We start from the raw sequence: 24,589 nt of genomic DNA, 5'->3' as shown, positions 1-24,589 counted from the left end.
TAACAAATTAACATAATGAGAAGACTGGCATTGTTTTTAAATTTTAAATACATTTTTAATATCTGGAAAATAGTTTTAATTTTGTGGCCCCCTGAGATGTTTTGGGGGTCCTAAGACCACACTTTAAGGAACACTGGTTAGAGGAAGCACAATCTAGAATGAGTACCCTTGAATTACAGAATTTTAGCATGACTAAGAGGTGAAGGATAAGGCACTAAAAGCAAGATTAATGGAACTGAAGCACTCCCCAAATACATTAAATGCTTCAACATTGATCACGAAGTAAAATAATATGCAATACCTCTTTGAGTAGATAAAGGTATGAGGCATGTTTGTGATAATGTTAGTGGTAAGTTAATTATTTGCAAAATATGTTAGATTTTCTGCAAACATGGATAGTAAAGTAAGGGATAATTTGTGGTTTTGTTGCAAGGAATGAGAATTTATAGAGAAAAAAGTTGTTCATGTATAAGAGCCCATTCTTGGCTCTTGTTATATGGAAGTGAGAATTGGCTCTGTCAATATGTAAAATTAAGTGGAAATGGTTTGCTTAAAGTAGCATGTGTAGTAGCATCTTCTGTTTTAAGGGTTAATAATGAATGTGGGTTGAATGAATGTGGACCGAATAAGAAAGTGAGTGACTAGATATAGCTTGGGATGATTTGGTCATATGGAGAAAATGAACCAATTGCAAAACAAATAAATGAAATATCAACCAAGGGAGAGGAAGTGAAAAGTTGAGAAACTCTTGGGTAATTGCCAAAATCTTAAAAAAGAGCAAACTGAAAAGTTTAAGGAACAAAAGAAAATGTAGTTAGTGACTTATGGTAGAAGCAAGGATGTTTCATACTTTGTATGGATAGAAAAGTAAAAGTGCAATGAATGATATTGCTGTTAATTGATTTCCAGCTATATTTCCTGATCATGTCTTTCATTTCTGCAGCTTACTATTTCTTGCACCTTTTCTGTGCTCTTCATAATGTTGCTTACCTTAAGAGGGAATAGCCGGATGTAAGTTTATATGTCTACAAATGCTATTTTTTGTCACTTGCTCATAATCAACATTTTGTTAATGAATAAATGCAATTTGATAAGGTGTTCTGTGATCAGAGATGGTAAACTATTTGGGGGAACTTCGCACTCTTGTGTGATTCACATCCTTGAATGTGGCCTCATTGTAAAAATCATTTAATGTAGTGTGAGATACAACTATGAACAGACAATCCAAATTTAGGTATAGTGAATTGAGCAGTTCTCATTTCTTTCAGAAATGTGTCAAAAATGAAAAAAGCAAACCCTTGTCCTATTTTGTACTCTTTGTGCTGACAACCAGGAGAAATTTGTGCTCTTCCCAATTTGCTTTGTTCCACACACCTTAAGAAAACTGTAATATTTGTCTGAAATGTGGTCCCCACACAGCTGTCTCAGGGTTTTGAGAGCCAGTTCCAGAGAACTTGCATTCTCAAGCCAAGGGCAAGATGGTGTTCTCCCACTTGGGGTCCACACTCAAGACTCCACTGGTTCCTATATGTATGTACCCCCTCACACACTAGTTGTATACCCATGCTTCATGACAAAACTATGTGATCGGGGCAATGCAGGAGAAATCCAATTCACTCCCGTTCAATCCGTTGGCTCAGTGGTGGCTGGTGATTGAAACACATAAGGGAATATCGCTCCCACCGCCTTGAGTCCAGAAGCAGTTCTATAGGTGGAAGCCATAGACAATTTGGTGAGGTACTGATGTTTAGTACTGTAAGGAGCCCCAGACCGCTCCTGAGTAAAGGAGTGGAATATCTGCCAGTTTGAACTGAGGTAACGGTATGTGAGGTAACTGGCAGTTGCAACAGAGTTCTTTTTAGGTGGGGAGGGGGAGTAGAATGTCTAACTCCTTAGCATCAGAATGTGTTACTATAAGGCACCTGGCAGTTGGGACAAAGTTCTTTTCAGGTACAGAGGGAGAGTAGAACTCCTTAGCATCAGAGTGTGTTAATTACTGTATAAGAAATACTAAAGATCTGATGGTCATTTTGAAAAATCTTTTCTTAGCGAGCACCTAGAAGCTAAGAGGAACATACATGCCAAATTTCAAGTTTGTAGGCTTTACGGTTCTGGAGATTTCATGATGAGTGAGTGGTATTTGCCTTTTATATATACAGATATATTGATGAGGAGCCAACTTGTTTCACTGTACTCAAAAAATGCAGGCTAGTCCTCCTCCACAGATCTCTGCTCCAAAGCCTCATCCAATATGGCTGCTTCTCTCTACCTACTGTAAGAGCTGTCAGTTAGGGTCATCCCTATTGTAAAATGTAAATACAACTATTACTACTAGAAACAACCTGGGTCTATGACAATTTCCTGTAGCCAATTTGCCATGATCAACTCACCACAGCCAACTCGCCACGGCGGTGGGACAAAAGTTACATCAATATTAAAGAAATGGTGGAATGGAGCCATTAAAGGATGCAAAAGGATAGAACGAAATGTGAATGGCAAAAATTAAAATATTTATTTTGAATAATTAAATAGAATTGTTAATTAGTTCCACAGTGAGTTGTCCCACGGCGAGTTGGCTGCAGCAAATTGGCTATGGCAAATGGTCCCATTCCTAACAACTAAAGCATCTCATGTAATTAATTACCAAAACATTTCACCAGTTTTTTAAATTTTAAAATATATAAGTATTCTGCTTCGAGCATTTATGTTGAATACTATTAAATGAATATAGGTCAGCTTTGAAAGAACAGTTTTTTTTTTAAAATGGTATCATTGAGTAAGTTAATCAACTAATAACTTAGAACAAAACAATTGATTTATGCTTTGTGCTGAAGGAAATTCATTCAACTAGTGCATTATTCATAGACTAATATAAATTAGCCATATTTGGACTAGCAGATTAGTTATGGTTTCATTGCTTTCGGATTTATGGTTCCAGAAAACTTCACAGTCTCTGCAAGGGAAAAACATCAAATTTCATGGTCAGATCTAAGATAGCCAATTGTTCTTGCCAAACAGCCTGTAGCTCAAAACAAGTTACAACAGGTTTTCCATTACAGCACCACCACTTTTTGAAATCAATTATCTTTCTTCTTTAGAGCGCAGTTTTCAATTTGTTTTTATTAGTGTGTGTAAATTCACTGCAAAACAACTCAAGCCCTCCCTTCTTTTCCCACCAAGGTAGGCAACTGGAGATGTCTATTATTTCTCCATTCAGAAATGAAATGAAACCCCACGGGAATCCTGCCACAAGGAGGTCAAGCAATCCAGTATCTCTGTCGGTGGCAATAAAATTATAGCCGTGAGAACTTCGGAACCATTTGGCAAAGTGGTATTTCTTCACCGAAGGTTGAAATTTAACATCTTTTCTGTCTGCAGCCAGTCCCGTGTTTGCCAGAGTGAGCACTACCACTTACACTTACGGTACATCCTGCCCAAACTCATGCAACTGATTTCTGATTGAAGAGGCTGGGGGACAGGCTCTAAATTACAAATTGTAATTAGAGGTTGGCTTTTTAAATTCATTGAGTTACAACAACTTGAGTAAAAAGCTCCTAGTTACCTCCCACCCCCTGCCTTCCTCCTGGCATTTTCAATAAAAGAAAGCTCATTCCAAAGCAACAAAGTGCCATAGCAATGGGTGGTTCATATAGAACATGCCTTTCATCCAATTGGACAATTACAACACTTTTGTCTACTCTGACCAGCATTATTTCTCAGGTTCTTTGAACAGCAGGGTTTTTCTCCCCCATCCATCACCTTAGGAGAATTTTTACAGAGGGTACTAGATATATTGTATAATAAATGGAGAATCTTGATTCACTTGTAGAGTTTTCGGCACATAGTGCCAAAAGCACATGGGTGAACACCCATAATGCAATGCAGCGTGATCAGCCCCGCATGCCCCACCCATGCATGCGTGCATGACTCCCGTGCACTGTTTCCCCACACATGCACACGCATCTCCCACATGTGCCCCGCCCCCATGCATGCACGGCAGAGACCCCAAAACCAGCTGACCAGTGTGCATGCGTGGCAGAGCTGAGCTGGGGTGATGGCTTGCGTACCTGCAGAGAGGGCTCTGCGTTCCACCTATGGCATGCCTGTCATAGGTTTGCCATCACAGCAATAGGCTGATGGAGCGAAATTATGGAAAGGAACTTGGGGCTCTGTCCAAATGGAATGGAATGGTGTGGGGCGAGAAGCTGGGAAAAGGTTTTGGAAATAGGTTGGATCAAGCTGCGAGCTATGAAGGAAAAAAAAACCCAGAGAAATGTTCTCCAGCACTTTCCTATGGGACAGGCAGATGAAAATGGTGTTGAGTACTCCATTATAAGCCTCCTTTCTCCTGGTGACCCAGAGCTGGACATATAATGGAGAAGTCAGCAGACCACTCCTTGGGCTTCAAGGATGTGCAGATGGATCAGAGGAGGTGAAAACAGAATTACAAAGTCCCTGGAGGTCACAAATGTGAATTTAATAAATAAATGTACACATTACATCACTTTCTACAAAGAAAGATCAAGCACCTTGTAGAACCACTGCTGATAAAGGGTTGGAAACAATTCTGGGTGTCATATTTTATATTTTCTTTCATTCTTAATTAAAACAGTATTTTGATTTTCTAAGATGATCTAGGACAGTGGTTCTCAACCTTCCCAATGTGGTGACCCTTTAATACAGTTCATGTTGTGGTGACCCCCAACCATAAAATTGGTATCTCGGTTCCTAAGACCATCTAAAATATATGTTTTCTGATGGTCTTAGGCGACCCCTGTGAAAGGGTTGTTCGACCCGCAAAGGGGTCCCGACCCACAGGTTGAGAACCACTGATCTAGGAAGACAATACATTTGGTAACAAATGCCTATCCAGTTGCAGTTTCTTCAGCATATACTCTTTTCCACTGAATTGCAGTTAGTATATTTAAATAGTATAAAACTGTGACTACCACTTTTCACTAAGCTAGTAAGTGGCCTTCTTGGATGCTGTGTCTTCCCTCCACCACCCTGTCTTTCTAGGCACATCTAAACTCCAATGCAGAGTGTCACCAATCTCTTGACCAGGGATCAAGAGGGTGATGGCAGATGGTGGGTCAATCTGTTCTGCTAGTAGACGCTGCTTGAGTGTTGTCTCCCCCAACCCTTTGAGATTTCTGAGTAAGATGAGATATAATTTGTCCCCTTCTCTGGATAGCTTCTCTCTGTGTTCCTTGGGACATCACACTCTGGCTTTGAGCAAATCAGGATCTGAATTGGGAGGAGTCAGATAAAGTCAAGAAATGCCCAAGCTGAAGAAAATCCATTTGTAAAACCATTGAATCTTGTTTGGAACTGCAGAAACTAACAAAACAAATTCCAGATTCCAGTCCATGTAATTGCAAAAATGAATAACATTTCTTTCAAGCTTTCTATGTAAGAAAATCATCTGATGTTTTGTTTAAAATCAGGTTTTACCAGATATTTATAGTCAGGGCTTTGCCAGTGTCCTTTGCCAGTTCTCTCTGGGGAGCAAGACAAATAGGATCTATTGATTATTTTTCATTATCTCTAACTTCTACAATTATGAAATTTCAAAGCCTGTGTTTTCTAATAACTTCCATCTAATTTTAAACTTTGCTTTCCAAAGAGGTGGTCCTACCACCAAATTGCTTGGCATTTCCATGACAATGAAAGCCCTTAGAATACTGTGACATTTTAAAATTCTGTAGGCAATTGATTTTCATTGTTTTATATGTTTCTTATTCTGAACTGTTTGGCTGTGTTTTCATGCCACCCAATTTAAATATTTATTTAAACTCTATGTTCATATTCTAAAGCTTTCTAATTGGATACCTTTGTTATTTCTTCTGTTTGTGGAAAAACAAGTAGATAAAGCAGGATGAAGGCAGGGGTTAGTATGCATTATATACAGTAGTGGAAATGGATAGATAGAATCTGCATCCATTTGGTGATGTATTTACATGCTTTAACTATAGAATTGGATTGGTTCTCCTGTTCTTTTAGATCTGTATTTTCAGCAGATTTGATAAAAGTAATTCCAAATTGCTTTCCTTCTGTAGTTGCTCAGACAGCATGACAGAAGATGGTGAAAAAACCTGATGTGATACCATTGCATCATTGGATAGGGAGTTTTGTAGTTATAGTTTATAAAAGTATTAGTATATATCTTCCAGCATTCTTCACTTAATTCTGAGACTCATTTTAGATGTATATATCAAGAGCACTGGTTATATATATATATATTTCCTGGTATGGTGGCATGATTGCTGTTTACAAATCTAGCTGTATGTAGGCAGAAAGAATGATGTATAGTCAGGTTAGCAAAAAAGCAGCTATATCAGTGATGAGGTAAATTATGGCACTTTTCCAATTTTGTGTTATGTAATTTTCTTGACAGCAATTCACTGCACCATGCAGAGCAATACAATGCAACTCAGTGCATAGAACATTTGGAAAATGTTTGGAAGTCTTCGTTAAAAACTAATCTGATCAAAGCTTTTTTTTAAATGATCAAAAGTTGATAGTTTTCACAATTATAATTCAACATAATGATTCAAGAATGAAACTAAATACAATTGTTTTTATCTGAAAACACCATGAGCTATTTAAAAGTAAACTAAAAATATTCCGTTATTTGCAATGCATATCTACAATTTATTGCTTGATCAGAACTAGGATCACAAACAGATTTTCAACATAAAATTGCAACATTAGTGAGTCAAGACAGGAAGGAAAAGATGGACAGACTGTGACAAAGCAAAACATCTTATTACTGAGGATTTGGTTTTCTGCTCAAGATATATCTTTTCCATGGATGATTCTTAAATTCTACAATGTTAGAAATACACACTCAGAGAAGTAGCTCACTGACAATGTTTCTAAAATAAATTTGTACTGAAGAAATTGTCATCAATACCTCTTCCCTCAAGAGAAAGTGAAGCTCATTTCCCCCATAACTGTAAGCTGAATTTCCTGAATGTCAAAAAAAGAGTTTGAAAATTAACAGACATAAAAATAGCTTGCTTTTATGAATATTGAAGAAAAACTGCACAAAAATCTGCATTCAACTACAGCTTATCTATTTTCAAATCCATTATGGCTGCTCCAGGCCACTGTGACTTTTGCTTGAGATCTCCCTCAAGCTATACCTGATCCACAGTTTAATGACTTGAAAATTTACATACAATGCCAGACAAGTATCCAAAATCTTCAGTCCAGCCCAGAGCTGGATTGTGAATGCTTCATGTCAGCTTATATAAATTCCAAGTATATTTCCAAATATATGTCCTATGAATCTGTCTTTGCCAAAGATCCTTTCCCAACATCTGCTTAGCTACACATTTAGAAAAAGATGTGGGTAGAAATTACTGAATCCTAGTACGGGCGAGTCAAATCCATGCAGGACTCTGGAGATAGGAACACTGAAGTATACACCTATTTTTGAGCTATGCAGTTCAGATATGAATGTTCCCACTCTTTGGTACCACCTTAGGACATGATGGGATACCTGTGACTTTCCAGATGTTCCCACACTGCCCAACTGTTACTATCTACCCTCATTGGCCGTATTAGCTAAGGTTTTAGGGACACGCCCATCAGGAGCAACAGGAATGCACTCCAAAAGCATTCGTTTCTATTTTGCAAAGTTTGGAATATGGATTTACAGCTGCTTTTGGAAAAAAAAGTTATCTGATCTCACTGATGGTATTGTTGCAAAACATCACTGGCATAAGCACTCTAGCATTGAGACTAAACATGTTTTAAATAAAGAAATCCACATATAGTGTTATAAAGTAGGTGCCAGGGGATTTCTGTTTTATTATTTTTCACTTTGATACTAGACACAAACATGGTAACAATCAATCTAAATAGGCATAATCGAGCCGAAATTAAGCACCTTTAGGTTCTACTAATTTAAGGGAGAACAATAAGCACTTAAACTGATTTAGAAGTATATAACTTTAGGTGTATATCATCTACATTGCTTTTTTTTTTACTAGAAAACCTGCCCATCAGAGTTTCTAGATAATATTTAGCTAAGTGCAGTAATTAATTTCAAATTTAACATTCAAGGCAACAGGTGAGAATAACTACATTTAAATTCAAATGTTTCTGAAACATAATTATTAAGCAGTTACAAACATTAAGATGAATCTTAGCATTATACAGCACATTGCTACACACCATTTATTATGGATGAAGTAGAAATTAACATATCTGATTATTACAGCAGCAAAAATCTACAACTGTTCTGCGCCATGGAATAAGTTCTGAAGCAGCATTTTCAGTTTTAAAGAGAAAAGGCAAAAAGCCATAAATTATTATATTTTAAGAATTCTTTTGAGGCATCCATTAAATTTCTGTGCTTCACTCTCGACAATATATACCCACACAATCCTGCAATTTATACATAGTCTTCAATAATTATGCAGGTAACTGTGAAGTAGGTTTTATGCAGTAGATCTATGCAATTGTGATTAAAGTGCAAAATATTTGGTACAAAGTCTTAATGACTACTGTATCTTGTTTCGATGGACACTGGAGAACTGAGACTGGATCTTCCATTGATGGCAATAGTGTTTGATGGAGGTGCAACCTGAAAAAGAAAATATTGTCAGAATCATAGAAAAAAACCTAGGCCTGGATATCATCCATTGGCTAGTTTAACATGCATCTGTCTTAAAAGCTATCCCTGAGCAACATCTAATTATCAGGATGAGATATCTACTAGGGACCCCATTCAATAAAGAAGTGTATACAGGTTTGATAAAGGGAGTAATGTGATGTGGTCAGCGAAGCTGAGAAGATTTGGGTTCAAATATTAATCAGTCATTCAGTGGGTGTCTCTGGACAGACATTCTGTTTTACCAAACACTGCAATTTGGTAGGACAAAATGAGATGGAAGAAGCATATCTCCAAGATTAAAAAATAGGAGACAAAAGATGTTAAGATATGAAAGTACAAAATCAAATAGAATTGAGGAATAAAACAGGTTTTAAGGTTGAGAAGATAGTAAAATATTTGGGTATTGCCATGACAATTATGAACTGCATGCTGTTTCAAAATAGTCATGTTAAAACAGAGAGAAATTAAAAAGATATGTTAAAGATGGAACAAAATACAATCATCATTATTGAGGAGAATTTCTGTGATTAAGATGAATGTTTTATCTGGAATGTTATTTTTATTTTACACAATATTTGTCTTGACAACTGATGTATTAGTTAAACAATGGCAGAAGAATTATCTAAATTTGTATGGCAGGGGAAAAACACAAATTAAATATTACAAGAGTACAAAGGAAAGAGAAGGATTGGGTTTACCTGACTTGAAATTACATTTTTTTAATGTATTTATTTATATGTCATACACCTCACTATTGTAATTATATTTCTCTGGCTTGTTGGTCAGTTTGGATGAAAGAATATTGCTGAGAAAATAAGGCTACTGGAGTTAGAAGGACGTGATCAACTGGTCTGGGGACCACAGAGCCCATCAAGTGGCTCATCTTATTAACATTAGCAATAGCAAAAGCATTTAGACTTATATACCGCTTTACAGTCCTCCCTAAGTGGTTTTACAGAGTCAGCATATTTCCCACAACAATCTGGGTCCTCATTTTACTCACCTCGGAAGGATGGAAGGCTTGAGCCTGGTAAGATTTGAACTGCCAAATTGCAGGCAACCAGCAGTCAGCAGAAGTAGCCTGCAGTACTCCACTCTAACCACTGCGCCACCATGGCTCATCAATATTACATTAATTTACAGATTATAAGTTGGAAAAGAGATCTTTATGAACACACACGTACATTTAAATGATTTGGAATGTATCTTCCTGCCATTTAGAAATCTATTGAAATTTGTTCGTGTTTTCTAGCCCAGCACTTTAGCCACTATTAGTACTCTATGGCTCATCTCAGGCTACAAATTAGTGGATTCTGTCCATTGTGCAACTATTTTGCTTCTATCATTCTCCAAAATCTTATTCTGATTCAGTTGAAAATGACAGACATGCAGCTTTTTTTGGGGGGTGGGGGTGGATTAATGGATCCTGCAAAGCTGCAATCAGTGAGTGAAGCCAACAGATACATGAATGAGGTATACATTTTGCTTTTTAAAAAGATGATTTTAAAATAAAGCATTATCTTAATGGGAAGAGACTAATCATATGATGGAAACATTCTGGAGAGATAAATAGCTACAAGCCTTGCCCTCTTTTGACCCATTTGATTAGCAATTAATGAGGGCTTAATTCAATAGAAATAAAACTGCAGCACAAAAGGTCACAGAGTTTGGCTCTGCACCCAAACAAGTTATTAAAAGGAGGAAAATGTTTGACTGACAGGAGAAACAGTTTTTTGCCTCATTTCTTAAATACTTGGCAGTTAACTAGAGCACCTGACAGACCTTTTACCTGATTTACTAGAGTAAACTATTGGCTCAACATCCTGTTTCTCCTTGCTCTCCATACACAAAGGAATCAAGGAGCCTGCCAGCCTTCTGACATGAAGGGTTTAATTCTCTCACATGCAACAGGCCTTGTTTTAAAAAGCTAAAGTGACATTTTGCAGCCACAGCCTGACATCATCTTCACAAGAGGCACAAAAATAAATTTGATACCACAGCTTTCTCATCCCATATCGTTAGTGCAAAAGTCTAATCAACAGGCTACACTTTTTATTTTGGGGAGGAGGGGGTTCTTCAATGAAGAACAACTGAGGAAAATCTGAAACAACTTCTAAAAATGAATGGATCTAAATAGGCTGATTCTGACCATATTAGTTAACCTTAGAGCCTATTCTCTTTACAATGCACAGTTTTCAAAATGAATGGACGCATGGCCTTAGTTACTCTTCATTTTTCACTATTTATTTACTTATTGAATCAAACCCGGAGAGGGCCTCACAGCAGTCAAAGGAAAAAAACCCACCAAGTGACAATAGAATTACCAAGTAGCAGAATATCACAGCTCATTATAAGAACAATGGAAAACATGCAGGGAGCCAGCTCACATTCCACTCTTCCCAAGGAACTGTTGGAAAACTTTCATCTTCAAAGCTTTACAAAAACCCAACAGATTTGGGGTCATACAGACATCAGAAGGAATGCTATTCCAGAGAATCTTATCTTATCACGTGGGCAGAAACAATTAAAAGAGCCCCCCCCCCCAAAGGTATCCAAACCCCATGAAGTGACAATCAACCTTTTGAATTGCAACTGGAATCTAATTGGTCAAAACAACGGTGCTATGCAGAAGGGAGTATGAAACAATGACATTACACAGAAAAAATGAGATATGACTATAATTATTTTTCCATCCCTGTGTTTTGGACCAATGCAGTTTCTGAGTAGACTGCAAGGTAGCCAAATGTGGAGGGCACTGCAATAATCCAAACAGGTGGTGATTAAGGCCTCCCAGCCCAGAATAGCAATAGCACTTATACTTGTATACCATTTTGCAGTGCTTTATAGCTGTCTCTTAAGAGTCCCCAACAATTTGGGTCCTTATTTTACTGACCTTGGAAGGATGGAAGGCTGCATCAACCTTGAGCAGGTGAGAATCAAACTGCCGAACTGCTAGCAGTGAGCAGAAGTAGCCTGCAATACTGTATTGCATTCTAACCGCTGTGCCATCATGGCTCAGAATACAAGTTGCAATTGGAGTACCAAATGAATCTCTGGTCATGGCTGCCAAATATATGTTGAATAAGAACTTACAGTCTATGGAACTCCCGAATTGCATGCATGTTCTGCCTGAAGAAGCGCAATCCCACTGAGAACGGAAGTTGAAAAATGCTTGAAACCAAAGCCATTCGGTCTTGCCAAAATTAAACCTAAGCCTGCTCCTCTCCATCCAGACCTTGACAGCTGCCAGCACTGGAACTAGACCTTACTTGCAGTGCCTCTTTGTCTTGGGATTAAGTTGTAAATCTGATATCATCTGCACAGTGATAATACCTGAATCTGTATTAATGTGGGTGTTAGATACAAATGGGAAGATGGGGAGCTCCAAGGAACCCTGCAAGGCCAATGTTTCTATCCTGTCCCACTCTCTGACCCTGGAGAAAGAAGGGTCCCTATAATTCATCTATTTTCCACCTAGCCTGTAATTGCCCAAACTGGAACCATGTTTGAACTACCTTCTCCTCTTTTAATACCTCTAAAGATTTTAATTGTAATACCCCCCTTTCCGAGGTAAGAAGCTGTCTGTAGGTAATTCTGTCCTGTTTTTGTGCTGTATTCATATTTTCAATTGCGTGTCTAGGAATTGCCCACATGGGTATCTTGTCATTTAATTTATATTGATATTTCTTCCAGACCCGCAATAAAGCATTTCTTAAAATATGACTTTTAAAGTTCTTATCCAATTTTTTGTTGAATAACAGGTAAGCATGCCAACCAAATACCAGATCGTGTCCCTCAATGTTCAATATTCTATCATTGGTTAAGTGAATCCAGTCACTAATTACAGATAATACCACTGCATCATAATATATTTTTAAATTGAGGGTCCCTATAATTCAGAACTCCCCATATCTAACCCCTGGAAGTGAAGGGCTCAGAAGGCTACTGTGATCAATCATCCTGAAAGCTGCTATCAGCAATATAGGGCAACTCAATCCAGAAAATCAACTCTACCAAAAGACTAGATGTCAGGGTTCCAAATAGGATCCAAAACTAAATCAGAGTCCAAGGCAAAGTATTGCTCAAAGTTCCAATTTATTAAGAGAGCCATGTTGGCACATCTGGGAAAACCCGAATCTGAAGCTTATCCATTTTCCCCACCAGGTTTTCCCCACCCAAGTTCAAGATCTTGCCCCACACCCACAATCCAACCACATGGTCCAATCTTCCACTGCCATGCTGGCAGTTGCATCCATTCAGTTCCGGTCAGGTGCAGAGGTGCAGAAACAAAGGATGACCTTAGCTTTCTAGAAGGAATTTTGTTTTGGCTACATAGCATCTAACGCTGTACAATCCCCCTTCCCTTTTTTCATACAACAGAAAAGGCATAATAGAATAAATAAAAAGTGTGGCATGCCAAAGATCCAAAAGGAATATGGCTGCAGGCCTGGCACTAGAACTATGTTTTATTAAGATTAAGATTTATTAATTTATAATAACAGAATCTTGCAAATTTAATTCTGCTATCCTTCATTTCCATCTTATATCCCAGTGAACCAGGGAGCTTTCACCTGTGCCACTTCCAAATAGCATCTTGTTTCCTAGAAGTTGAAAGGGTGTTTCAGCCCCTCTTTGTCTAGGTAATAGATCTTGTATAGTTCTGTCTACACCTGCTGAGAGATTAAGCAGTAACAGGAGAGTTACACCATCTCTCTCTTCTGGTCCCACCAGAAGTCATCCACAAGCACAATCAGTGATGTCTCAATACTATACCCAATCCCTGTCTGGTAAAAGTTCAGATAATGTATTTCCTAGAGGGTCCACTAGTTACAGCCAACAGAAGCAGGCAGCAACAACAATTAAAACCACAATGGTAGACTTTTTTTTAACAACACAAAGAATACTGAAAAAAGTATCTTAGAATGGCAAGCTGTGCAATCACCAAGCTTGCTTGAGAATGTTGAATTCATTGATTCACTTTAGCTAAATTCTCTGTATATAGATTTTGTCCTATTAAGAACTAGACCTCCCCCCCCCCCACAAAAAAATCTATAAAATAATATGCAAAATATTGTGCTGAATATATATGAAAAATATCCAGTATGTTTTTTTTTAAGTACTGATTTTGAAACTTGAAGCCTACAAATTTGAAACCGGTGCCGCCACTTTTCTGCTTTACTGCCTTGATTTTTAAGAAGATACCGAGTTAACTATCTGCTTCAAAGGCTGAAGAGATTTAGGGAAGATGGAAGTGCAGGTATGAAGCCAATTTATGAAAGACTTTAACTTGGAAAATACAAATGAGGAAGACAACTGAAAGAGGGGATGGAAGAAAGGAGAAAGTGACCAGGCAACAGGGGTGGGATCCTGCCAGTTCTAACTCTTCTATAGAAGAGGTTCCACAAATCTACAGTGTCGCTTAGAACCGGTTCCAGCTTCTTCCCCCTGCCCATCCGCACATCATCAAGATGAAGAGCGAGAGGAGGAATTCTGGGAGTTGAAGTCTTAAAGCTGTCAAGTTTGAACACGCCTGGGTTTTTTTTTTTCTAAAGGGTTAGGAGTGCAAGGGTGTTGTAACTTGACAGCTTTAAGACTTGCGTGCTTCAATGCCAGAGTTCCTGAGCCAACATGACTGGAGGAGGAATTCTGGGAGTTGAAGTCCACAAGTCTTAAATCTGTCAAGTTTGGGTTTTTTTTTCTAAAGGATTAGGGGTTCAAGGGTCTTGTAACTTGACAGCTTTAAGATTTGCATGCTTCAAAATCCAGAGTTTCTGAGCCAACATTTTGGTTGCTAAGCAAGAGTGTTAAGTGAGTTTCACCACATTTTACAAGTTGGCCATGCCCACCCAGTCACATGGCTGCCAAGCCACTCCCACTCGTCCACATGGCTTTCAAGCCACTCCCACCCAATCACATGGATGACAAGCCACTCCCACAAAGCAGGCCACACCTACAGCAGAGGTTCTAAAAATTTTTTGAAATGCACCACTGCCAGGCAAGTAGGAAGAGAGGGAAGTTAAGGGTACAGAACAACCTGCTATCCTCTAAAATGGGTTAGTTGGTTATTGTTTCCATAATAAAGGAGTAATGATATAGTGTATAGTTAATTATATACTAGGTTTAGTATATAATTGTCAGATCATTGTCAGAAACAGCAATTTTGAACACTGATCTATTTCCTATTGGCATAATTTAAAAAATAATAATCACACGTTCACAAGATTCGCTCATCAATCATCATATTCTGATTATTACACTGATTTTGAAAGCAGCACTATAAATCTTCTGCTGTTGATTTAATGCTGAGCGGGAGAGGGGAGGACAGCGACTCACCCGCCTCAATTTGGCAGCAGCCTCTCCAGAGCGGATTGCAGCCAGCAAGCTCTGGTGGATCTGTTCTGGGTCAGGGTGTTGGACTGCTGCAGCAATGCTTCTCTCACAGATAGCGGTGGCTGGATGGTTGCGTAAAGGGGGAGCCTGCCTGTTTTGGTCATAGCTTGCATCGTTAGTCTTCTGCTGGGTTAAAACATGGCCCAAGTAAGGTTAGCGGAGTACGTTACCATCATTCCGAGCACACGTTCAAAGAGCTATAGGTTTCTAACTACAAAGCATTGTAACGCCCAACACAATTATTAAGCTTTCATGGATCCAGAATAATAAATCATTCATTTATTATTATTTGGGGAGTGGGGCATAAAATTCAGGTAACATACAGGACTGCCTTATGTTGGATAAATAACTTACTCAAACATTCCAGTAAGAAGAGATAGAACTGGGGGTAGGGGAGGGGCAAAGCCACCATGAATGTATGTTAAATACAAGTTTTACCTTGTCGGTCAGGATCTGCTGTGTCTGAGTTGTTGGACTCAGTATAGGTGAATCATCCTTTCCTTCGGTGCTGGATGGTGATGTGCTAAGATCAAAAGAAGATTGTTCTTTTAATGGTCTGGTTGTATTGGCGCATGTTTTACTGAAGGACTGTGATCTTTTAACTGCTGATGATACAGCAAGAGCAAAAGGAGAAGGTTTAGGAGGAGAATATGGCTGTGGCAAAACAAAAGTCCTCAAAGTTTTCAAATGTAATGGAGAAAGCTGGGATGAAGGAGAATTCAGTGGTTGAGACACTTTTACAGGAGAAGTGGAGACTTTTCTTTCTCCTTCATGGCATCCGTTTTCAGTAGTTTCCTCAGGTAACTGAGAAGGAACGGGAATTGGTTTAGGTAGTGGAGGGCAAGGTTGATCTGGAGATGCCACCTTTTTCTCCGCCTCTACAGTCTTGGCTTCATTCTGAATAGGGGCGCTTAGAGAGCCACTTTTTTTCAAATGCAATGGAGAAAGCTGGGATGAAGGAGAATTCAATGGTTGAGACACTTTTACAGGAGAAGTGGAGAGTTTTCTTTCTTCTTCATGGCAACCGTTTTCAGTAGTTTCCTCGGGTAACTGAGAAGGAACGGGAATTGGTTTAGGTAGTGGAGGGCAAAGTTGATCTGGAGATGCCACCTTTTTCTCCGCCTCTACAGTCTTGGCTTCATTCTGAATAGGGGCGCTTAGAGAGGCACTTCTTGCAATGGCAGAAGTTACATAATGATCTGTGGTCCTCCTCTGTATTTGCAAATAAAAACTGCTTGGTCTTATCGGGGGACTCAAAATTTTTGGTTTTTCTTGCACTGCAGGTGGAGAACTTTTATTCCCTGAATTTACAATTAAGGGAGGAATCCGGTGGTCTTGATTAGGCTTGGGGTGTTCTACCTCCATTTTCTGGCCTTTGGCATTGGAGAAGGAAACTGGGCTATGATCAGCAGCCGGGTATGTTTTAGGCGGCGGATCTCTCCCTACCTTGTGTCGTATCACTTCATTCTTCAAATCAGGTTCTGTTTGACATGGTGTTTTTGAGATATGAGCAGTCTCTGTTTGTGTGCCAAATTCTTGGGAATTTTCATTCCTGGGAGATACTGCTGCTTCTTGGTATTCCACAGTATCTAATTCCCAATTCTTCGCTGTTTCCAAACTCTTGGGAGGTACTATTTTGTAAGTAGTCATTCCAACTTTGGGTATGTAGTCTCTGGTAATTTCATTGGAAGGCTTAGGTTTAGGCTTTGAACCTTGTCTGTAAACTGGGTACGTTTTTGTAGGAGAACTAACTGGGCTTCTGACCATTGTCTCTGGGAGAACTTGGTTATCATTTACAAATGCATTGTCATGGGTGCCATTAGGATTCACACTGTTTTGGTCTGCTTGTCCTATGGACTTATTCATCATATTCAGGGCTCCTGAGGAATGTTTTTTCTGTACTGGCTTGTGTCCATGAGTTGAATTTTTGTGAGGGCTCAGTGCGTGGCCCTGATGATTGCTGCTTTCATTTAATGCAGTCAGACCAAAATTATCTTCAGATATGGTCTGAATTGCGACATCCTGAGTCTTTGTTAGATCTACATTGATCTGATCACATTTTTGATCATTCACCCCATTTAGAGAGGTGTCATCCAGTGTCTCAGGCTTGTTATTTTTCCCTATTTCTTCCTTACTGAGTTTGTTAGAAGGCAGAGAATATGCTGGTTCTTTATGACCTTTTAAAAAAGGGAAACATGATTTTGACATTAGCACAGAGAAGAAAAACTCTTTGAATCACACATCACTCTTTTTCATTAAAACGGTACTAAGCATAATTCCCTTAAAATAAATTTCATTGCTTATACCAAACTGCCATTTGTTGGCCTGATTTCACAATCTATACCTGGCAGACCCAAAATAGCTTATTAGTACTATAACTAATACTAGTATTAATATTATATCAGTACAGTACTAATATTGATAACTATATTAGTACTGTATTAGCAGGAATGGGATTCAGCCAGTTCGGGTGAACCGGATGCTAATTTTACATGTGGTTCGCCAATCCGGTAGTTGCAAGGGCTGGCTGGCCCCACCCACTCCTTCCCTCCCTTCCTCAGAGTCTCCACGTGACCCATTTTGGATGCCAGATACGTGCAGGGCCCATACAGAGGCTCTGGGAGGGGGAAAAACAAGCCTCCCAGAAGTTCTGGAAGTACAGAAATGGGCCCATTTCTGGCCTTCCGGGGGCCTCCGGAGCCTTGGGGAGGCTGTTTTTGCCCTCCCAGAGGCTCGAAAGAAGCTTTCAGAGCCTGGGGATGGCACAAACTCCCCCCCCCCCATGGTGCAGGAGGCCGAGTAGGCCACGTACACCATGGCCACACCCACTCAGCAACCAGGCAGAGAACCAGTTGCTAAAAATTTTGAATCACACCCCTGTGTATTAGTATAGTACTAATACTAGTAACGGCAGGCAGGATTTTATGATTGCTAATTTATATGACTTAAGAATGACCACAAAAGGAGAATAAGAAGAATTCCTCAGTGCCACTAAGCTTAATCAGTATTCCCAGAATGTTAGAGAGAAAATTCCCTTGCATGAGCAATTCACAGAAAAAAAACTGCAGGGATTGTCTCCTGATTTTCAAGACATTACATGAAGGATACGTTCATAATTCTGATAAAGAGAAACTCACCATTATTTGTGTTTGGCTGTAATGTTCCAAGTGCAGTACCATTGGGAATGCTAACTCTTTCTCTCAGTATTTCACTATCTTGAGCTCTGCAAAGCAAGACAAAAATACTAGGGAGAGGACTATTGACAAACAGATGAAAAAAGCCCCACAAACAAAAGATAATTTGTTTTGACAGAAAAATAGCCAAAGGCAGAGCAGAATATAGGTAGTCCTCAGGTTACAACAATACAGAATGAGGAGAACTTACAATGGAGCCTTAGAATTCTAGCCACTGCAACATCCCTGCAGTCATGTGATCATGATCCTGGTGCTTTGCATCCAGCTTGCAATTATAATGAAGCAATAAGCCATGATCATGTGATTGTGATTTCCAATGTTTCCTGCTGGCTTCCCACAAGTAAAGTCAATGGGGAAGCCAGTAGGAAATCGAAACTCACTCCCATATGAGGTCCTTGCTTAGTGACCCATAAGGTCCTCATTTAATGACAGCAGTAGGTCTGCTGAATTACTGTCACTAAGCAATACAATCACATGATGCTATGCTTTCTAACTATGTTACTTAACAATGTGATTCCCAGTCCCAATAGCCCCAGAATTACATGTGGTAAGATGGGTAGACAATAAATTTGACGGCTAAGTAAGTAAGTTAAGTATGTAAGTAATCAACCAACCCTAGGACTACCTGTAATGACAATAATAAACCATAAAATAATAACATGGTCCCTATGCTAAAATGTACACATAAATTCAGCTTATGACTCAAGAACTGAAGAAAACAATGAAAATGAAAGGACTTTAAAGACTAATATATTTTTATAGCTTAGGTTTTTGTGGATTTGAGTATTCTAGCTGGCAGGTATATAAGGATATTGAAAAGACAAATATAGCTAGAGAAAATCAAGAAATGAAAAAAGTTTGGATGCAATAGTTACATTAATCTTTAAATTTAAGGAAAATAAGTATAAATAAGCAGTGCTCATTGAAGCCCAAGCTTTCTGGTATGGATAGACTAATCTATTATTTACAGTGTGATAAAATTTTATTTTGAGGACACAGTTGACAGAATCAAATTTCTAGAAAGCTGAAACCTGAATCTCCCTTGACCAAATCTTTAGGTAGAAGTTGTGACTCTCCATGGCCTGTGACCTTGTGCTATCAAGTCCTGCAGGTTATTACTTAAGCACATTTCTTTTAGGTTCTTAAGAATGTAAACTGCATTGTGTAACTTGGCAGAAACACAGCATATAAATGTAAAAGTAAATAATCTTAAATTTTGCTGAGATTTTGGAAATAAAATAAAGCAAGAGTTGTATATACTAGAAAGCCATTTCATTGCCAGGAGTTGCAGATAAGTTTTATTTTTTGAACTTTTTATGGGTTTGGTTCTCAGGAGGTATGATGATAATAAAGGAGATACGCTTGAGATTTTTGGCATGTTTTAGAAGGAGGGGCTCTGTTTTGTTTTACAGGGAGATTTAGCCCTATGACCATTCATTCAGTGACCATTCTAAGTACCACTGTACTGTAAGAATGATGGCTGTGACTGGTCATTAGCGCTCCAGTCATCTCAACACTTCTGCAGTCAAATGATGTGTCAATATCCGAGACAGCGCACCATTCACAGTTGCCACAACACACTGTTTCAGAGTTGCCACATACGCGGGGAGGAGGTGCACAGGTGGGTAGCGGGTGATGGGACTCAGGGGGAGTGGAGCCAGGAAGGCAAGCCAACTGTGGTCAGTTCAGAAGCCATCCAGGCCCGAAGAGTACTTGCTGGAACTGGGCCTGAAAAATACTTGCTGGTCAGGAAGCAACTGGGCTCCAGCAAGAGTACTTCCTGGAGCCCCAGCAAGAGTAATTTCTGGAGCTGGATGGGAACAACAGGGAGCAGGAAGGTGGGGCGTGCTGATTCCATATAGCCAGCTGGCTAGCAGAAGCCAGTAATGCTGGCTAGAAACCCTTTTACATGTATTGTTCACCACATGCCAAGCTGAGACTCCAGTAAAGAGATCTGTTCTGCTCACGAATGGAATCCAATGGAGGCTTAAGCATATAATCTAGTGCAGTGGTAGTCAACCTGGTCCCTACCACCCACTAGTGGGCGTTCCAGCTTTCATGATGGACGGTAGGGGTTTGCTGTAACTCTGCTTTATAAACTTCTTTTGCTGGCTGGCTTGGGACCAAGACATGATCACAATCTGGATGCTGAGCAAGAAGTTTTGTTCTCCTGTTACAATCTTGCCACATCTCCCTTACACCTTTGCACACCTTCTTGCACTCCTCTGCGCCATACCCTCCCTGACTCATCACAACTTCCCAAAACCATACCAATCCTTACATACTCCCTTGCATTTTTGTGCACCCTCCCCAACCCTTCCATGTCCCCATGCTCCCCACCTGAAAGCAGTTGGTCAGGGACTTGCAACTTCCTACCATCTTCCCACTAATTTTGGTTGCGGAAAGCCAACAAGAAGGTGCCTCACCTAACCACCATGGGATTTGGTTAATAACTGGAACTGTAGATATTGTATTGCTAAGCAATGCAGTCATATTTTACAATTGTACTGTTCGGCAATGGAAATTCTGATCACACTTGCTATCACAAATGAGGGCAAAATAGGCGAATGGAATCCAATGGAGGCTTAAGCATATAGTCTAGTGCAGTGGTAGTCAGCCTGGTCCCTACCACCCACTAGTGGGCATTCCAGTTTTCATGATGGACAGTAGGGGTTTGCTGTAACTCTGCTTTATAAATTTTATAAAGTAAAGTTACTTCCCTACTTTATAAATCACCATTACTGTGGAACCGGTGGGCGGTTAGAAAATTTTACTACTAATAGAGATACAAAAGTGGGTGGTAGGTATAAAAAGGTTGACTACCCCTGATCTAGTGTTTACATGTTGGGGGGGGAAAGTAAAAAACCCAAAAACATTATAATGCCATTAAAACTCAGAACTGTTTGCTACCAAGCCTCAGTAAGGTGAGGCTGGGTCTCCCCGTCTCCCCAAATGAACTAGGGAATATCAGTTGTCAATCTTTGATAAATTCATCAGCCATGGCATTTTTTAAAAAGAGAAACACTGATTAACCTTTATTTTGCTATATGGGGCATTAATAGTACTATACTAGATAGCACAACTTTTTAACACCCATTACAGTGATAGCAATAGCACTTAGACTTATATACCGCTTCACAGTGCTTTTCAACCCTGTCTAAGCAGCTTACAGAGTCAGCCTATTCCCCCCAACAATCTGGGTCCTCATTTTACCCACCTTGAAAGGATGGAAGGCTGAATCAACCTTGAGCCAGTCAGGATGGAAGGAATTGAACTCTTGGCAGTGTGAGCAGTGTGAGCAGTTAGCCTGCAATACTGCATTCTAACCACTGCACCACCACAACTACCTACAGTAGTGTGAGATGATGGCACCCAGTTTGGATGAATTTCTGCGTCCCATACTCTCATATATACATAAAATCATACTAAACTTAGCTTTACTTACTTATCTCTTGCAGTCGTGTTTTCTGTTTTTCCTTCATTAGACTCCTGTGAATTGTCTCCAATACCAAAACTTGAATCAGAAGCAGTTTCATGTTTCTGAACATCTAGGGGAACCTCAGAAGCACTGACAACATCATCGTATATTTCGTCGTTCTCATCTATCTCCTTTAGGCTATATTCAGAACCCATGTCAGCTATGCAAAAAAGAACAACACACACACACAAAGAATAATCTTTGGAGAGTTTCAGTATACAAAAGTATGTATGTATGTATGTATGTATGTATGTATGTATGTATGTATGTATGTATGTATGTATGTATGTAATATATGTAAGCAAGTAATATATGTATGTATGTATGTATGTATGTATGTATGTATATATATATATATATATATATATATATATATATATATATATATATATATATATGTATATATATATATATGTGTGTGTGTATGTGTATGTATATATATATATATATATATGTATGTATGTATGTATGTATGTATGTGTATATATATATATATATATATATATATATATATATATATATATATATATATATATATATATATATACATACATACATACATACATACATACATACATACATACATACATATATATATTACTTGCTTACTGATGCATTTGTTATGCTGGTAGAGGAGCTTTGTCCTATTATTTAAAACCTCTATAAATAAGGTAGGGAGAATGTACTATATGTAACACGTATATATTAATAGATGATGACTGTTTGGCAAATATTTGAAAATATCATTAAAGCAATGTTGCCTTCTTTAATTAAACACATAAGAGAATAAACTGGCAGGAACAAGGGGAGCAGCTTTATATAGAATTTAATATATTTAGACATTCTGTGGAAGAAAATAGAAAATTATCTAATAGTATTACCATAATCAGAGGAAAGGTCTCTGCATATATTAGCTTTCATTTTCTGGCTTCATTAATAAATTAATATTATCACATGACTTCAGCATAAATGTGCTGTATCACAGAGTTATGTTAAGACAAATACAACAATCATCTTCTTTTAACAACCCCATAACCCTTGCGGGGTGGAGTCTGGGCAACCGAATGGAGCTAGCAGAGTGTTTACTGGCCAGATGCCCTTCCTGTCACCAATGTGGAGTTTTGTTCAGCAAATATATTCTCATTGTGCTGAAAGAGAGAACTATCTGCCTCTACCTAGGATCGAACTCACAGCCTCCCGATTGTGAGGCAAGAGCTCCACCTCTAGGCCACCGCACCACTCTCAGGACAAATACAACGACACTCTTAAAATCATCAAGAAGAGACAGCAATGAATAAGCTAAAGTAGGGCTACAACATTCAAAGCAAGCACATGAAGTTGAACAGAATGGTAGATCCTTCTTTCCTCCCCAAAACATATATTAAACGACTTCATTACTCTCAGAGAGCTCATGTTAAATGAGACTAGTATGTATAATTTAGTAAACTAGTTCCCAAAGAGAAAACATTACAGCCACCTACATTTGAGCGACACTTCAGATTCATCTGGAGTATCAGCGTTAACCAAAACTCTACTTTCATCTGCGACTTGCTGGATATTGTTTTGACCATGACTGGTTGGATCAAAGCTGCATGAGGTACCTGCTGCCACTGTAGTCCTGGTTAGATCAACTACATTGCCTAAGAAGCAGGTTAGGAAACAATGTGTGAATTAACTTGATTAACGTGACAATTAAACAAACACGAGAAGGGGGGAAAAAAGCAGAGGGAACAATGTTAGTTAGTTAAATCAAAATGTTTTCAGTCATTTTTAGTCATATTAATAGGCCTGCAGCACTCACTTAACAGACACAATCTAATTAACATGTTTCTCTAGTCAGCACTGAAAAGACTTATAAATGTCTCTGACATTTGACATGTCTCAAGGTATCTGTTCAAAAGAGCCTTACCTTTTTCCCATCTTGCACAAACAGAATTATGCCCTCTTCCAAAATATTGTCTACTGAAATTGCATGTGTTTTATTTAAAAACAAAACAAGGGCACTTATTTTTTTCCTTTGAAATTATAACTGATTTATAACCACCCAGATGCAAATGTAACCAATTAATCAATGAAATCAATGTGATTAAGCAGTTACCAATTCTATTTTTTTAGAACAATTAATTGTGTATTAAATTGTGGGGCTCTGCATAAAGCCAGTGAAGCACTTTTCTGAACCCACATTTCAATGTCCCCTTTTCTCCAAGGCTCAGGGTCACAGCTTTCTCCCACTTCAGCAACCCTCTTTCTTTCCAGCGGGACTGCCGTCAAAATGAAGCAAACTGTCTTCTATGCATGCACACTCATGCTCAGATTAAGTGGAAAAGAACCTCAGAGCTACTAATAAACCTTGAAGAAATACAGCCATCTGAGGAGCAGATTGGAGATGGGATGAATATTGGTCCCTTTGGGAAGACCAGGCTATTAAACGGGAAGTAGAATTGTGAATATATTTTAATATGCAAAAATGCAAAATAAATAAAATAAAGGACACTTCTGATTTGACTGTGGAGAGGAGAAATGGAAAGAGGGAAAGACAACACAACTCTGCTGAAAATTCAAAGGAGGAAGCCAACAAATTGAGTTGCAGAGATTAGCTGTAGTTGTAGGAGGAGCTGCATCCCAAGCAGTTCCATGTTACTTTTCTTACTATTTGTAAATAAAGAGATTGGTTTTGCTTCAGCAGTTATCACCTTCCTCCACATCATTGTCAACTATTTAAGCCCTTTCCAGCCTTTACAATGGAAACAGGATGTGTGACTAGATCCCTTTCCCTGTCACTCCTATAGTTGATGGAGGGTTATGTAGACTATTATTCAATCACATACTCTCTTAACCTAACCTATTGAAAGACCAGGAACATGGTGTAACGGGAACAAATCACATCCCCCTTCATCTCAA

At 38.8% G+C, this 24,589-nt stretch overlaps 1 protein-coding gene across 7 annotated transcripts in view; it reads right to left on the bottom strand.

Moving 5' to 3' along the window:
• Window positions 1-4,456: 4,456 nt before the first annotated feature.
• The window catches only part of COBLL1 (cordon-bleu WH2 repeat protein like 1), a 113,061-nt gene continuing 92,928 nt past the window's right edge, over window positions 4,457-24,589 (bottom strand). For 4 of the 7 annotated variants that reach the window (XM_087709628.1, XM_087709632.1, XM_087709617.1 and 1 more), the window contains 6 exons: window positions 23,170-23,328; window positions 21,656-21,848; window positions 18,154-18,239; window positions 15,455-17,193; window positions 14,960-15,142; window positions 4,457-8,596 (listed from right to left, as the gene is read on the bottom strand). In XM_087709628.1, the coding sequence (XP_087565754.1) occupies window positions 8,507-8,596; window positions 14,960-15,142; window positions 15,455-17,193; window positions 18,154-18,239; window positions 21,656-21,848; window positions 23,170-23,328 (2,450 nt within the window). In that variant the 3' untranslated portion in view covers window positions 4,457-8,506. The remainder of the gene's footprint in view (window positions 8,597-14,959; window positions 15,143-15,454; window positions 17,194-18,153; window positions 18,240-21,655; window positions 21,849-23,169; window positions 23,329-24,589) is intronic. The other 3 variants (XM_087709621.1, XM_087709641.1, XM_087709649.1) reach the window with 3 other exon arrangements.

The sequence above is a fragment of the Thamnophis sirtalis genome, unplaced genomic scaffold (genome assembly GCF_051295495.1).
Source record: "Thamnophis sirtalis isolate CommonGarterSnake01/CBP01778 unplaced genomic scaffold, rThaSir2_p1.2 scaffold_1, whole genome shotgun sequence".
NCBI classification, from domain to species: domain Eukaryota; kingdom Metazoa; phylum Chordata; class Lepidosauria; order Squamata; family Natricidae; genus Thamnophis; species Thamnophis sirtalis.
The sequence above is the reverse complement of the archived record's forward strand: the minus strand, read 5'-3'. Positions and strand labels throughout refer to the sequence as shown.